This window comes from Sarcophilus harrisii, chromosome 2 (genome assembly GCF_902635505.1).
Source record: "Sarcophilus harrisii chromosome 2, mSarHar1.11, whole genome shotgun sequence".
Taxonomy (NCBI): domain Eukaryota; kingdom Metazoa; phylum Chordata; class Mammalia; order Dasyuromorphia; family Dasyuridae; genus Sarcophilus; species Sarcophilus harrisii.
The window spans coordinates 653,812,871-653,829,534 of NC_045427.1; the positions used below are offsets into that span (position 1 = coordinate 653,812,871).

Consider the following 16,664-nt stretch of genomic DNA (forward strand, 5'->3'; position numbering starts at 1 on the left):
AAGGAAGGAGAGAGGAAGGAAAGAAGGAGGGAAGGAGGAAAGAAGGAAAGAGGGAGGGAAGGAGGAAAGAAGGAGGGAAGGAGGGAGGGAAGGAGGAAAGAAGGAAGGAGGAAGAGAAGGAGGAAAGGAGGGAAGGAGCCAGGGAGGGAGGGAGAAGATAAAGAAAGGAGGCTCCATTTCCTCTCAGGCAAAGGCAGCAGACTGGAATAGTAAGAACAGGAAGCAGAGCGTCTGAGCACCTGCCTGGCTCCCCAGGGATCTGGCGGCTCCAACAGAATTCCCCTTCAGCTCCCGTCACTCCCAGATCAATGCTCAGACTCAAAGACTCAGGGTCTGAAGGGAAGCCAGAGCCCTTTGGCCCAACCTCCTCATTCTACATTTGAGGAAACTGAGGTCTGGTGGGTCAGCAACCTGGGGGTGTTGGCTACATCTGCCCACGAGCCTGTAAGAGGCCTGGGGAGGGGTCTCTGGGGATGGGACCCTTTGAGACTGTGTCTGAAGCATCTGAGGGCAGGGACCCTCCACACCCTCTTCCCCAGACACATCCTCCCATTAATCATTATGGAGACAGAATGGCAGAACCAATGAGAAAGGCCTGGGTTCAAATCCTGCTTTGGCTCCAGACTGGCTGTGTGACCCTAGATAAGTCACTGAGCATTGCAGTGGCCCCAGGCAATGCCCAGGACAATAAAAAGGCCCCAGCTTGGAGGATCAGCTCCACTACTTTGCTATTGTGTGACTCAGGACCCCCTTCTGTGCCTCACTCTCCCCATCTGTCAAATGGGGACACCAAGTTACCAGAACTGCTGTGAGAGGAAGGGCTGGTCAGTGCTGGCCAGCGGCAGCATCGCCCCCCCCCCACATGTAAATGCACAGGTTGTCTCCCTCATTAGACCCGAGCTTGCTGAGGGCGGGGGCTGTTTCATGGGCTGCCCTTGTGTTCCCTGCTGTTGCATACAGTTGGCGCATAATAAGTGCTTGTGCATTCACTGGCTTATCCAGTCTTGGGGGGAAGCCAGTTCCCCGCTGAGAGAAGAAGCACAGCTCCTCTACTTTAACCCCCTTTTCTGTCTCAAGGGAAGCAGCCTTCTTTTTCTGAGGACTTTGTCATTTCCTTTTCTGTCTCAGAGATCTCTAAGATGGAGGAGCCGCCGTCCGGACCCTGGGGGGGGGCATCAGCTAACTCCGTCCCCAGCCTGAGGGCCCCGGGGCTGCAGAAGCCCCTGTTGGAGGCAGGTGGAGGCCGGGGTGCCCAGAGGAGCCGGGCAGGCGGGGACGGCCCTGCCTCGGCCCTCGGGAGGCTCCTGCCCAAAGCCCCCGCCATTCGCTGCTCCCCGGGAGGGAGCCACGTGCCTCCTGGGGCTCGCTCTGCCCCAAGCCTGCAGCTCAGTGCCCTCCCGACTGTTTGCTGCCTCCTCCTGCCCACAACACGGGCCTCTTCAACAAAGAGGGTCCTTCATCACTAACAGGAGGGAGGGGGGCCCCTCCCCCGGGGCCAGCCCAAGCCCTAGTTCTCAATCTCTCACTTTTGGCTTGGACATTGCCCCCAGCCAGGGACTCCTCCTTTCTCCTGCGGGTTTCAATGTTGGCCCCCTGGGATGAAGCCCCGAGGGCCCTGCCTAGTTACAGCTCGGCTGCCCTCCCGAGGCCTCCCACTGGCTTCCCTGTAAGGATGGGGTGAGCTCCGGGGGCCCTTCACTTATTCAGCGCCCCCTGGGCACAAGCACGGCCCCAACATTTTGTTGGCTGCTCCTTCCCGGCCCTTTCCCTGCTCTGAGGGGCGCCGGCAGAGGGCGCAGCTCCGGGGCCTCCTGTCACTGTGTAGGGGCCACGCCACAGGCCATACCATGGGGAGGCCACGCCAGGCCGGGGGCCCCACCAGACCAGGGGTCACGCCAGGCCGGGGGCCACGGAACGCCGGGGGGCCACGGAACGCCGGGGCCCCCCCAGATGCGCCTGGTGGCACTTAAGGGTGCTGCTGGGACGGAGCTGGGGAGGGGGCTTACGTCTGGCTCCCCACAGTCACACTCCTCGCCTTCTTCCACGTAGCCGTTGCCGCACTTCTGGCCCCCGAAGGCTTCCTTGATGTCGGGCAGGTTGAAGAGGCACATGCCCATCCCCTTCTCCAGGCTGGTCTCCACGTCCCTGCGGCTGCAGCTGCTGAACATCACCGGGAACGGGTAGCTGGGGAAGGAAGGAAGAGAGGCTGAGTCCGCGGGAGCGCCGGGCCCGGCCCATGGGGGCTTCCCGCTCCCACCCAGCAACCCCGAGCCTCGGCCTCTGCGGCGGGAAGGGAGGCAGCGTGCCGGGGGGAGTGGGGGGCCGGCGGGCGGGCGGCACTGAGGGAAGAGAAGAGAAAAAGAGAGAGGGGAACAGGCAGAGACAGAGAGAAGAGGGAGAAGGAAAGAGGAAGAGATGAAGGAAGAGAAGAGAAAAAAAAAGCAAAAGCAGACACACATACCCATGGAGACAGAGGTAGAAAGATGCAGACAGACACATGTACATAGAGAGACATATACAGACACCATACACAGAGACAGAGACAGAGACAGACAGACAGAGACAGACAGACACCATACACAGACAGAGACAGAGACAGGGAGAGGCAGAGAAATAGGGCCTTAGACAACGTAGCTGCCCATGACAGAAAGTTTGCCTTCACGCACTTTTGCCGTTAACAGTTCTAAAAGACAAGCCTTAATTCCTTACAACATTTTGACTTGCTCCTTACAAAGTTTGGACTCGGTCCTTACAAAACGCCTTTTTACACTTTTAATCCGTGCTCTCGGACACACCGAGCCTGCAGTGAGTTAAGCTGATGCAGAGCAATAACAGCCTGATATCTCCCCGAAATGAGATGCAGGAGATTATTCAGAAGGAAAGACCAGGCCCCGGCACTGCGGGATGTTCCCTGCCCCCGCCCTTGCTGGAGAACGCGGCTTCCAGGACGCTGAGCAGAGGGCCTTTATTCCCAAAGTCCGGACCCAACGGCCCCTGGGCCCCCCCTCACAAATACTCGCCTCTCCGGCTAATGGAATGGGCAGGGATGACCAGAAGGGCAGGTTGAGCAGGAGGGCCGGGGAGGACGGTGGGACAGACGGCCGGGGAGGACGGTGGGACAGACGGCCGGGGAGGACGTGGGACAGATGGCTGGGCCGTCCAGAAGACACTGTGTCCCCATGACGGCTGCCTCCTGTCCAGGCCCTCTTGGCTTCCTAGTCTAGTCTCAGAATTGTGGAGCCAAAAGTGATTAGAGGTGGCCTTAACCTGGACAAATCTGCACAGAAAAGGCCTTTGGTGCAGGGGCCTATGGTGAATTCCCTGCTCTGCTGTGGGGATGAATCAGCCTAAGCCAATTTATCTCCTTGACAGGAGAATTCTGGCGTTATCGGCCTTGCAGAAGTCCCTGGGAATTATCCTCAGGCCTCGCTTCTGATTGGAAGGGAGGCAGCCAGGAGAGGGGCTGGGAGCAGCCCGAGCTTGTCAGAGCTGGGCTCAAATGGGGGGTTTCTGGGAAGCCGCTCCCTCCTCCAGGAGAATGGGCGAGAGTGGGGCTCCACAGCTTGGGAGCTTAGGCTCGAGACCAAGCCAAAACACAGCAAGGAGGGGCCGGAGGAAGAACGGGGGGCCGGGCCCCGGCTATCGGCGAGCACGGGGCAGAGCTGCCGCGCTCCCCACCCATGGACCGGTCCACATCCATTTTAAAAGCACGTACGCTTAGAGGGGCAGTCTTGCTTGTATAGTCAGTCCAGCCTTTCATACAGTGCTGGGCACACAGGAAGAACGCACCAATAGTCTTTCCATATCTTTACGTCTCAGTGTCTCCATGTATTAATCCCTGAGTCCTTCTGTCTCTCACACTTTTTGTCCCAAGGACCACTTTACACTTAAAATTGTTTAGGAGCTACCAAGAGCCTTTGCTAATGTGAATGACTCTTTTGCTATTTTACTGTATCAAAAACTAAAATGTCTTAATGTTATTTATGCAGTTTTGACTTTGAAGATCCCTTGAAAGGGTCTTTGGACCATACTTTGAGAACTGTCAGTCTATCTGTTGATGCCATAACAGGGTCCTTTAATTTACTCATCTGGGTGCACGGCTCTGTCATGTTCTGTTAGAGAGAAATCCAGCTCCAGAATTCTGGTTGAGCCAAAGAATTGGCAAAGAATCTCAAATTTTAGATAAATGGCAATTGTAGACACAGAAGATGTCACCTCTAGGTGGGGTTAATATGCTTGGTTTGGGGAATCACTCTGGGGGCAAAGGGGCTTGCATTGGAAGGTTGGGGAGCCAGGCCTTAGCTCAGCCAGTCCCAAAACACAGAAAATAGGCTTGAAATTTTAGAGGTAGAAAGAACCTTGCAGGTCATTAAGTCCAAAACCCTCCTCTCAAAGGAGAAAAAAACTGGGGACCTTAGAGATTCAGTGACATATCCAGGATCATACAGCTAATAATTGTCTGAGGAAGGATTCTAACCTGGTTTTAAATGTAGAGCTCTGTCTACTCTATCACTCCAGCACAGGAGCCTTATTCTCTGACCTAAATAATAATCAACATTAACATTGCTCCTGGAAAGGGCATGAGGAGCTAGTGTCTGAGGTCCACGACGCCCTCACTGAACTGAAGAAGTGTTGTAGGCCCCAGGAGAACGTAAGCTCTTGGAGGGGCAGGGACTGGCTCAGCATCTCACCCAATAGCACCTAGCTGGTGCTCAACAAATACTCATTCAATGGATTAAAAAAATCAAAATAAAACATGTGGATGTGGGGGGTGATGCTCTTATAGACATCTCAATGTGGAATTGACACTATGATATCCTATAAATTCACACATGCTAGGAAGTGGCTTCCCTTTCACTGGGGATATTCAGGCAATGGCTGGACCACTTGTTGGGGAAGACAGACTCACATTACCCAATTCTAGATGGGCTTCAGTCAAGCTCCCTTTTCCTCCACAGAAATCCTCTCTCCAGTCTGTCTTATGCATACTCTAACTCCTTTCCTTGCCTGGTCCTCTCCAGTCCCTGCTTTTCAGTACTGGAACCATAAAGAAATCAATCCTCCATTGGTACTAGAAAGGAAGAGTCAATCTATATCTCCTTTATTCTATATATATCATACCTATGACTTTACATACCAAAACATCCTTTCTTAGCATTGAATCTCCTCTAAAAACTGAATCCCTCTAATAGAATATATACTTCTCAAGGGCAGGGACTGTTGTCACTTTTGTATTTGTATTCCCAGAGTACAGGCTAGCACCTCACATATGATAAGTACATAATGTTTCCATCTTTCATTCTATCCATCCATCCATCATCCACCTATCATCCATCATCTATCCATCCTTCTATCCATGCATCCATATCCCTCATTCCATCATCTATCCATCCATTCATCCATCCAATTATCCATCCATCCATCATCCTCCCATCATCCATCCACCTATCTTTCTATGCATCCATCCATATCCATTATTCCATAATCTATCCCTTCATCTACCCATCCATCCATCCTTCTATCCATTAATATCTATCATTCCATCATCTATCCATTAATCCATCCATCCATCTTTCCATCCATATCCATTATTCCATAATCTATCCCTCCCTCCATCCATCCATCCATCTTTCTATCCAGCCATATCCATCATTCCATCATCTATCCATCCATCCATCCATCCATCTATCCACCCAACATCCTTCCATCCATCTTTCTATCTATCCATCTATATCTATCATTCCATCATCTATCCATCCATTCATCTACCCAATTATCCATCCATCCATCCATCATCCCCCCCCATCATCCATCCATCCATCCTTTTATCCATTCATCCATATCCATCATCTATCCATCCATCCATCCATCCATCTATCCATCCATCTAATTATTCATCCATCCATCCATCCATCCATCCATCATCTGTGATGTAGCTTGTTTAGATACCAAGTTTAGATGGACCAAGTAATCTCTAAGGTCTTTTCAGTCTGAGAGTCTAGCATCCTTCACACAAATTTCCTCTCCTTAGACCCCAAGGGTTTTTGATACAATTATGAGATCCAAAGTTTAGAGTCAGAAAAGATTTTCAAGGTCATTCAGAAAAGTAGTGTCATACTCAAATAGAAGCCCCGTCCATAAAACCATACATAAAGCTCCCCAAGGGCCACATATTGACCTTGAAGACCTATTCATATGATCTATGTTTTATTGTATTTTTATTTACTTCATTGAATATTTTTTCAATTTCAGCCTAATCTGGTTTGTGACCTGTGTGATTTAGATCATCGTACTTTCTATCTAATCACGGAAGTAAAAGGAGTGGGCCGCTTTGATCCAGCAAGCTAAGACAAGAGTGATTTATCTGGGCTTATTTAATAGGAGCTCTGCTCTTATCCTTCAAGCACTCTCCAGACATTTAAGGTGACTAGAACTCCCCTCTTCCACTCCCAAACTGGAAGAACTGAAATACAGCTCTGCAAATCTGTCCATAATTGAGGGACAAATTTAGAACTTCTTCAATGGTTGAATATGCATACGAGGAAAATGGAGAGGTAAATAATTCATGCACCAGAAGGAGGGAAGGCACATTTGACAGCCCACACATGGCAGAATAGGAAGAGGCATTTCAGGGATGGCTTTCTCCCCCGCTGCGTCGCTCCCGTCCAGCAGGACCCCTGTGTGGTGGCAAGAACTCCAGGCCTTCAGTGGTGGGATTTGGAAGCTCCTCGAGCTGCCTCGCAAGGCTGACCAGTCCTTTGTCAATAAAATCCTGCCACATCTGAAGCCTAAAAGGGGCGCCCAGTGTGTACGTAGCAATCCTCCTCTTCCGGCAAAAGAACGGGCAGCTTTATTGCTTTTTCCAAAGAAGAGCGATACATCACATTTTATGATCTTTTATATTTCCTTTCCAATCATTTTTATCAGGGCGCCCTCAAAACAAATACCACAGCTAATTCCATTCCCCAGATAAGGGAGGTTGTCATCATTGGGGCTGGCGAGATTATCTCAGAAATAAAAACGTTGCCGGGACAAATTTCAGACCGAGATCTCCGGGAACATCTTTAAGAGAGACACCAGACATTTTTAGATCATGGCGTAGGAAGGATTTGGGCCATAAAGCATTCCTCCCAAAAGGGGGAAGGGGAACAAAAGTCACCCAAATTCAGATCTCTGGGGGAAGATTTTGGTGCCTCTCTCATATTCTTGTATTTTCTTCTTCTTATCATTTGTTTTATGGTTCAATAAACATTCATACCAATCCTAACTTCACTAAGGCTCAGTTTCTTCATCTGTAAGATGGGAAGCTGGACTCTGCCTCTGATGATTCTTCTCATGGCCCAGTTCAGGTGCCACTTTCTCCACGATTTTCCCTTTACGTAGCTCTAAGGATTCTCTCTTCTCTATTTTCCCAGGGAACTCTGCCTATCCTTGGTCCCTTTTCCAGAAAGATAATAATTCCTACCTTTATATTCCTATAAAATGACAAACTGCTTTTTCCATAACGGACTTTCAAAGCACACAATGGGAGAATTATTTTTATTCCCATTCTACAGATGAGGAAACTGAGTCTCAGAGAGTTCAAAGCACCTACTATGTGTCAGGTATCATGCTAAGCAGATGATCACCAATCAGTATTTGTTACAAATTGATATCTGTTAACCACCTACTATGCATTAGGCACTGTGCTAAATTCACGATGATGATGGATACTCATTGTTATGGTGAGAAAACTGAGGATGGAAGGGCTGGAGGGATGGGCTAAGGGCAGTTCTGAATTCAGGTCCTTCCAAGGATAAGTCCAGAGCTCTGCCTACTGCCCCACACTGCCCCTGGGTAAGCGTTTCATAGTGTGGGCAGGCATGGGTATGATCTGTCTCACGGAGGGCGTACCCCCCAGACCAGATCACAATCCAACCACGTGGCGGGAAGTCCTGAAACCCTGGGACTTACAAAGACAAATGTAGATTTACAAAGAGACTTAGCGACCCCCTGACTTTGGGATCATAGGTTAAAGCTGGAAGGGCCATCCAAGAGGCAGATGCAGACCTGGGCACAGAGTGCAGACCCCAGATACGGGGCACAGACCCCAGGCACCCCCGGGGCGCAGCCAAAACAAAGGCAGAGAGAGAGGAACTGGAGTCTGCGCCACAGAGGGCAGGAGCTGAGGAAAACATGATAAAGTTGGGGGGCAGGATGCCTGTCAGATGTCTTCCCTTTCTATTAGAGTATGGGAGTGACTGGGGATATTCTCCACGTCCGCATCAGAAGGGACGCAAAGGTCCGGCTGTTGGGATGGGGGGCTGAGGGGGTGCGGAAGGGGAAGGAGAGGCCGGGAGCAGAATGCCGCCAGAGCTTGGGGATGGGAAGAAGGGACTGAGCGGCCAGTGGGAAGGGACGGCCCAGAGAGTGTCTGCTTGGGACCTTTTGAGTCTGAGCTTGTGTTGTTTCTGAGACTCCAGAGGAAATGTCTAGAGGTACTTGGGCTGTGGAACTGGGGCGTGGGAGAGAGAAAGTGGGACACAAATAGGGGAGGGATCATTTTGTTCATCTGATTCATGTCTCCAGCGTCCAACCATTCCTGGTATACAGTGGTGCTTAGTAAATGCTTGTCAATAATCTCGTAGGTTTGTGGCAAGGATCAAGGCAAATTTTTGCAAACTTAGAACTTATAAAAACACTAGTTATTCCTAATAATAATCATAATAAATAATGAAATTTGAGAGTCATCTTCATGGAGATGGTTGTTTACTTTAAAACATGGGAGGAGATGAGAACAAGAGTGAGAGAGGTGGGGGAAGGAGACGGACACAGTCACAGACAGATACAGAAACAGAGAGACAGAGAGACAGAAAACTACAGGCAGAGAGGCTAAGAGAAGGAGAGAGAGACAGATGGATAGATAGAGTGACAGAGACAGAAAGACAGAGACAGAGATAGACAGAGACAGAGACAAAGACAGACAGAGACAGAGACAAAGACAGACAGAGACAGAGACAAAGACAGACAGAGACAGAGACAGAGAGAAAATTTCAAAAGAAATGCAAGAAGGCCTAGGAGAGAGTGCTGGAACCTTATCCAAAATCTTTGAGCAAAGCCTGATGGTCACTTCCTGAGAATGCTATCATGGAAATTGAAAAAGAGGTAAAATAATTTAAAATTCAATTTTATTTTTCATTCAACAAGCATTTGTCTTCTCTCTCCTCTTACCTTATAACAAACATGCAGCCACAAACCCCAAACAATTCAGGAAGTCTTTTTTGGGCTTTCAAAGGCCTGGAGAGGCTGATTCTGAGAGCAGGCCCGAGGACGGGGGGATCCCTGCTGTAGCCACCAGAGACAACCCTTTGGTTTCCCGGGGATCCATCAGGTCCATGTTTTGGGTCCGGTGCTCCACCAGCCACTGCCTCAGTCTGACCAGCTGGACCTAAGGCGAGCCCTAGGGCTCCGGTCAGATATGGGCCTGTATTTCGGATCTTCCCCTATTAGGGGCAAAGGGCATTTCTCTGACCCATGAGTGCGGTCACCTCATCCGAAAAGGAAGGGGACGGTCTCTTCTACCAAGAGTAAAAGGCTGGGCCGAACCCCAGAGTGGGGAGATAGGAGCGCTAGCCTCCCACCAGCCCCAGTGGTGGACGCCGACACGCACCCTGGGTCTGCTTCCTGGCCAGCCCAGGAGCCATGACCCCCTTCTGGGCCCCTTCTCCTGGCCCGGCGCAAGCCCCAGAGGCTGCTTGGGTTGCTGTCTGCCCAGCTCCCAGCTGTGGTCGCTGTGCCCTTGAAAGCTGCGCTGGGGAACAGCATTAGCCATGCAGAGGGAGTCTGCTGGCGGGGGTGGAGGCTCCATCATCAGCCTCTTTATCACCCTATGTGAAGGCTGGCACTGCCAGGACGCCCGTGTTCAGCATGCTGAGCACTTCCTCCAGCTGCTGCTCTTTTCAGGGTCGTGGTGACGGTGCCATCCTAAAGTCAGAGTTGTGGCTACTGCACTCTCTGTGCCCGCAACACTGGCCCCCTGCCCGTTCCCGCCACATTCTGCAGGCTCCCTCCTCCCTGGGGGCTCAGCACCCCGGGCCTCCTGGTCCCCGGTAAATGGGGGCCCACGGCCCAGCTGCTCCATGGGGAAAACACAGAGCAGCATTAAGGGCGCCTCCCAGTCTCCCAAGCAGCAGTTCTCTGGGACCAAAGCTGTCGGGAAACCTTTGTGAAAACAAATTGTGTGTTTGTCTCTGCGTCTGCTCGGCGGGCACAGCCACGGAAATAGTCTGGGCTCCCATCCCGGGCCTCGAAGGCCTGCTGCTGCTCTCACCTTCACTATCCAAACCCTAGACGGCCTTCAAAGACCAGCTCGAGCCTAAACGCTCATCACCATCTCATCCACATCACCATCACTAGCAATGAGCATTTATTGGGCACCCACTGTGTGCCAGGTAACAGGTTAACGAGCATTTATTGGGCACCCACTGTGTGCCAGGTAACAGGTCAACGAGCATTTATTGGGCACCCACTGTGTACCAGATAACAGGCTAAGTGCTGAGACACCAGGAAAGGCAAGAATGTGTGCCATGCTTTCAAGGAGCTAGTGGGAGACACAGCATGTAAACAATCATAAGGCATATGTATACATATATGATGTATACAGACACTCATATGTATACATGTGTAAATGTGAAAAGAAGGGGGTTTGAGTTGAGTCTCGAAGGAAGGAGACAGAGGGGCAGCTAATGAAAAAGCACAGAGTCAAACTGCTGGGAAAACTGGAAAGAAGTCTGGCAGAAACAAGGCAGAAACATTCGCCTCCCAGCGCACACTCTGAGTGGGTGCGTGATACCATGGAGGCTTTCATTTAATCAGAGAAGAGAAGCAAGCGAGAAGCTGCCTTCCACACATCTGGATGCGGGAACAGGTCCTGACCAAATAAGGGACAGAAAGGATCAAAGAAGGTAAAAGGGATGCTTGATTTCTTCAAATTTTGTAAAGTTTTTGCTCACACAAATGAGAAGGGAGGCAGGTAACTGGGAAACCATCTTTGCAGCACGGGTTTCTCATTTCTGACATACGAAGAATGGGTTCAAAATTAAGGCACATTGTACGCACTTAATAAAACTGCCTGATGAATTTATTCCCTTTCTACCAAACTAGTTTTTATTTCCTTCCTATTCATTTTATGTTTGTCAATCTGTGCACTAATTTCTTTGGGATAGACTGTAAGTTTTTTGGGGGCAGGGACTGATTTTCATCTGTCTTTGTGTTTACAGTGACGACATACAACCAGTGCTTAATAAATGTGAGAAGAATTGACTAAAAAGACTAGAAAGCAGGCTCTGATGACAGCCATTGTCATTGACAGTCAGTTGCCAAGGGGACACATGCCATGGGCACCAACTGTACACTCATTCTGCTGCCTGGAGAGCACACAGCTACTGTAGCTTCCTAATTTTTAATATAAAAAACAATTCATGTCATTCATTCATACCAGCAAGCTTTAAGTTGGTACTTGTTATATGCAAAGTATTATGGGAAATGGAGGCAGTTTAAGTAATATCTGCTTTTAGAGCATTTATACCCATGTCAGGGAGAACACAAATCACTCAAATGAAGGTAAAGTGGGATTAAAATAAAAACATTAGGAGGGAAGGGTGTCCAGCTCTGATGAGGGATGACTAGGGGCAGAGGATACAGATCCCTGACTGTGTGAAGGAGAAGAGAAATTCTACTTTTATCATGTGTATTTTATAATTACAATGTTCTCAAAGGCTCTGAATTGCAGAGGAGGCACTAACCTGCATTGATGAAGGGTATTTTCTCACCTGGGACTTTCCCTCTAGGAGAACTTCCTTATTGTCATAGGTCCTGTTCCTATCCCTATTGTTTCCTCAAGAGAATGAGAGCTCCCAGAAGGGAGCAGGCACATGATAAATGCTGGTTGGTTGATTTCTTGGTGCTGGAAGATGCACGATGAGGAACAATAAATGGAACTTGCTGTTAAGAGTGATTTAGGTATGATTTAATAGTCATAAAGATTTTTAAGTGCCTACTATGTGCCAAACACTGTGCTAAGTGCTGGGGATAAAAAGAAGGAAAAGAGAGACAATTCCTGTCCTCAAGGAGCTTACAATCAGATGGAGGAAGACAAAAGAAAGCTAAAAAATGGGGGCGGATTGAGAAGAGGCTCCCCCTCCGAGCCTCCAATCAGAGAGAGAAGTGACTGAGGGAGCGGAGTTTGTGTAGGGTTAGTCAACATGGCGAGGGGATTCAGGAGATGATATTAACCTGGGAGAGACATAATGTTCAACCAAGAGGAGCAGCTGATGGGAAATGAATGGGAAAATTCTAATAATTAGAGCTACTAAAAAACAGATGGAGGAACCTTGGGAGGTTTGGAGTCCCCGCCCTTCTTGCCCTCCTTTGACCAGAACGAAGGCTCGTGAGTGTGTTGAACTGGGGAATCTTGCTCAATTTGGACTAAATGGCCATCAGGTCCCTTCCAGCTTCAGGTCTATGGAATTTCAGGGGAAGGAAAGAGACACCATGGGGAGTCATGGAAAGCCTTCACCCTTGTGGAACCTTCCCAACTTAGCCACCTTTGGCAAATGACCCCTTCCAGCTCTCTGACCAAGGAGGGCGGCTCCCTTCCTTGCTGGGCTCCAGACGCTCATACTGAGGGTCCCCAGGCCCTCAGTGACATGGTTAGAAATGGGTTAGAAACCCGTGATTTAAAGCCATGGTGATCCACAATGAGTTATAGAGACTGGTGGGAAGAAGTTGCTTCTTGTGCCCATTTGGGGCAGGATCCCCTTGGATTCAAAGCATCCTTGCATCCTGCCATCCTTGGCAAAGTGTAGAAAGAGAGGGCACGGAGGCTTGGGAACTCTGCTCTGGCCCAGAGAAGGAACTGAGAACAAAGGTGGGATTTAGTGAAAGGGCCCAGGATGGGGGCCGAATGACTGCAGCAGGAGGAGAGAGAAGTAAAGAATTGCTCACAAAGGTGGCCCCACATCCTCCCAGTTCTGCACACCCCCTTCTCCCTCCCTCAATGTGGTTTTTCTTCTTCCTGGTTCTCTCCCTCTGCTAGGAGCTGGGAAGCCTGTGGGATTGTAAGTCCAGGCAAGGGATCTTGCCCCCAGGGCAGGTCCATAGCTCTAATTCTCTCTCTCTCTCTCTCTCTCTCTCTCTCTCTCTCTCTCTCTCTCACTCTCTCTCTCTCTTGTCTCTCTCTGTCTCTGTCTCTCTCGTATTTTTATAGCCATTTATCCATATATTTGTCAGTGCAACTAAACCACTTTAATATCCAGCTATCAATTTAGAACAGAGCTTTTGAATCTTTTTTTTAAAGATTCCACATACATTGTACTATCTGATAAAAACTAGAAACTCCTCAGAATCCTGCTTTAAAATGCATAAAATATATACCATTGGAGAGGAAACGACTCCCATTGGAATAGTTAACAAAATATTTAAAAAAAACCAAGTTCACAGACCTTAGGTTAAGAACTTTTGATTATATCCTCAGGATTGATCCGTGATGCAGCTCGTCTTCACATACATCCAGATGTCTCACCAGATGTGGGGCAGCCAGGTGGTGCAGTGGATAGAGCATTGGACAGTCAGGAAGACCGGAGTTCGAATGTAGCCTCAGACACTTCCTAGCTGTGTGACCCTGGGCACATCATGTATCCCAGTTTACCTCAGTTTCCTCATCTATAAAATGAGCTGGAGAAGGAAATGGCCAGCCACTGCTGGCTCTCCAAGGCCACCCTGCCCCTCGGGCTCTTCTCTCCGGCATGTGTGCTTTCTGAGCGGCTCCTGCCATTCTTGCTGAGAAGAAAGATGCCCCAAGCTTCCCTCTTCCCTTGGCTGGCAGCGGGCCCTGCCCACCACTTGTCTCTGCTTTGATTTCTCCAAGTTGCTAAGAGCCAAGACCCTTTGCACTGCAGCAAAGGAACTTAGTATTCCAACTCAGCCTGAATGACAGATTACGGGCTCTGCTCTGCAGGGAACAATATCTCATTATGTTGGGAGGAAATTAGGACCAACTTAGTATTGATGTCCCCTTTCTAAAGTGTTTACAAGAAGCCCTCCTTCCACTTCATTTTTTCTCCTCTGATAATGTCTGGATTGAGCCAATTAAATTACTTTCACTAGATAATTAAATTGATTCTAAGCGAGTGGTGCTTTGATGTTAGCAGAGTCTCTCTTTCTTTTCTTAAAATTAGGGGTAGGAACAGGGACAGGACTTGTGACTTCATTAGCAGGGGAAACTCTGCTGGGGATCTTCCTCTTCCAGTGAAGGTTCGCATCTTCTCTTTTTAAAACCTTTTTTCTTGCCTTTCTAAACAGGATTCAACTGTAGTTAAAATCGATCGAGTGCAGAATTAAATTATTTCATGAAGTTTTTCTCAGAAATCCCCAGCAAAGATTTACTCTGATTTTTTATGTCCAGGTAGGTCCTACTGGACCTAGCATAAGCATCGAGACTAATAATGGGCATGGAGATGACCCCGGGTTCTTGGAAGCTGGACCAGGGTGGAAAACCCCAATGGGCAAGAGAAACGTTAAGTATGGTCTTCATGACAGACGGCGTTTGCTTCATGATACCCAGCACGGAGAAACCAATAACTAGATGGTCAGCGACTTGGCAATTGATTCTTTGATCAATGGCTTCCCACAAAACAAAGAAAAACACAGAATGGCCCTCACTTCCACAGGTCCTTCTTCTGCTTCTGAGGTGATGGTGGAATGATAGAAATAGGAACACTGGGGATTAAGAACTGGTTTTTAGATCATCCATAAACTTTAGCGGTCTGCATAATAAGATCCTTGTCCAATGGGGCAGCTGAGTCCTATCAGTCTTGATGTTCTTTCAAAAATTAGAACCAGAAGTTACTCCTAAGTGAAAGGACAGCCGTAGCTTCTCTGGTGAGGTGAAGAAAGAACTTGGAAATATTAATTTCAACGTATGTTCAAAGACAGGAAATGTCATAAAACGTTAAACTTAGTCATCTTGCCTTGAAGTGCTCGTGATAATCAAAAGCAGAAAGAACAATAAAGACACGACACCTCCAGGTCATGAAAGTGCAATTTCATTCTCTGTTACAGAAGGAAGCATGTCCACATTAATGGAGAGGAAGTTCTCACTATGGCTTGCCCTAGTCTGAACTTATCTGAAGGACTGTTTTCCATGTGGGACGCCACATTTTAAGAAGGCCATATATAATATCTATAGAAAGGTGACTAGGATAGTGGAGGACCTTGAGTTTGTGTCATTCAGGGATCACTCAAGGACTAGAGATAGTTTAGTCTTAAGAAGGGAAGAAGTACTCGAAGGACTATCACATCAAGGAAGGATGAGACATGCTCTGCTTGGCCCCGGAGGGCAAAATTGGGAGCCACAAAAAGAAATTGCAAAGTAGTAAATTTGTCTTTAAGCAAAAGGAAAACTTCCCTTCCCATGTAGTCATGGACTCTCCAGTCTTTCCCCTCATTGAATGTATTCAAGTAAAGGCTGGATGACGGCTTGATGAGTATAATGTAGAAATGATTTTGGTTTAGATTTAGATGGACACGATGGTCTTCAGTGTCCATTTCTACTCTTCTGAGTCATGATTCCATGATAGATAATTATGGCTTATGTGTCAATATTAACAGTGGATGAGGAGGGAAGGACATTCCACACTTAGTAAGATCTTTCAGATTAATAAAAAATACTTTAATATCCAGTGACTTTTAATACATAATATAGGAAGACATTAAAGTAGACAGTGAAAAATATGAGGGAAAAATGAGTTAAGGTTAAAAAAAAGAGTACAAAGGTTTATAGATCATACAGAAACCTTATACATATATATATATATATATATATATATATATATACTCACATGTATTTGTGTGTGTGTGTGTGTGTGTGTAACAGATTTTCTTAAAGAAAAGAGTCAGAGGGAGCTGGATATAGCAAGCATCAAATAGTATCAGAATAAAATTTAATTGGTTACATCTTGACAGGAAATGACTGGTTGCTGATGTATGAATCATTTCTGAATCATCTTTCTGTGTACCATGAGACTAGTGACTTGTTAGAGCAAAGTCAATAATCAAGACCTAATTTAAAGAAAGGAAAAGGATGAGAAAACAATATAGGATGCAATTAAAATGACTTCAATCTGACCTATTCAAACACTGAAAAAATGGGGATACAAGAACAAGTATTGACACAGGCTAACTGACAGTCAAGCAAATGCCACAACAAAGAGACCAAAAGATCCTAGAAACCACCTCTTTTAGAAAACACCTGCTTTTCTTGCAGAATGAACAATGGCAATATTATTTTGGAATATAAACTTGTTTGTAAAATCTTACAGAAGAGGATGATAGCCAGAAGCAACAGAGGAAGAAACAATTACATAAAAAGCTTGGCAAGAGATTTAATTAAGTCAGCTCATCCAATGATCAAACTATAAAGGATACAAGAAATGGATGGAAAATGGATTATTTCTGTCAACATTTCCACAATGAGCTATTTTCCAAATCAATAATATTGGAATCACCAAGTTTGGATCCCATTACCATTGTTTCTGATATGCTGACTAAAGATGTATAAATGGCACTAAAGCAAATGGAGAAGAGAAGGACAGTTGGAGAGGATCAAGTCCCCGCAGCAGAAATCA

The 16,664-nt window shown here is 47.7% G+C and overlaps 1 protein-coding gene across 1 annotated transcript in view; it reads right to left on the reverse strand.

The window, feature by feature from the left end:
• The window catches only part of ADAM12 (ADAM metallopeptidase domain 12), a 307,991-nt gene that overhangs the window by 51,247 nt on the left and 240,080 nt on the right, over nt 1-16,664 (reverse strand). Inside the window, exon 12 of the mRNA XM_031957016.1 lies at nt 2,007-2,184. Within this exon, the coding sequence (XP_031812876.1) occupies nt 2,007-2,184 (178 nt within the window). The remainder of the gene's footprint in view (nt 1-2,006; nt 2,185-16,664) is intronic.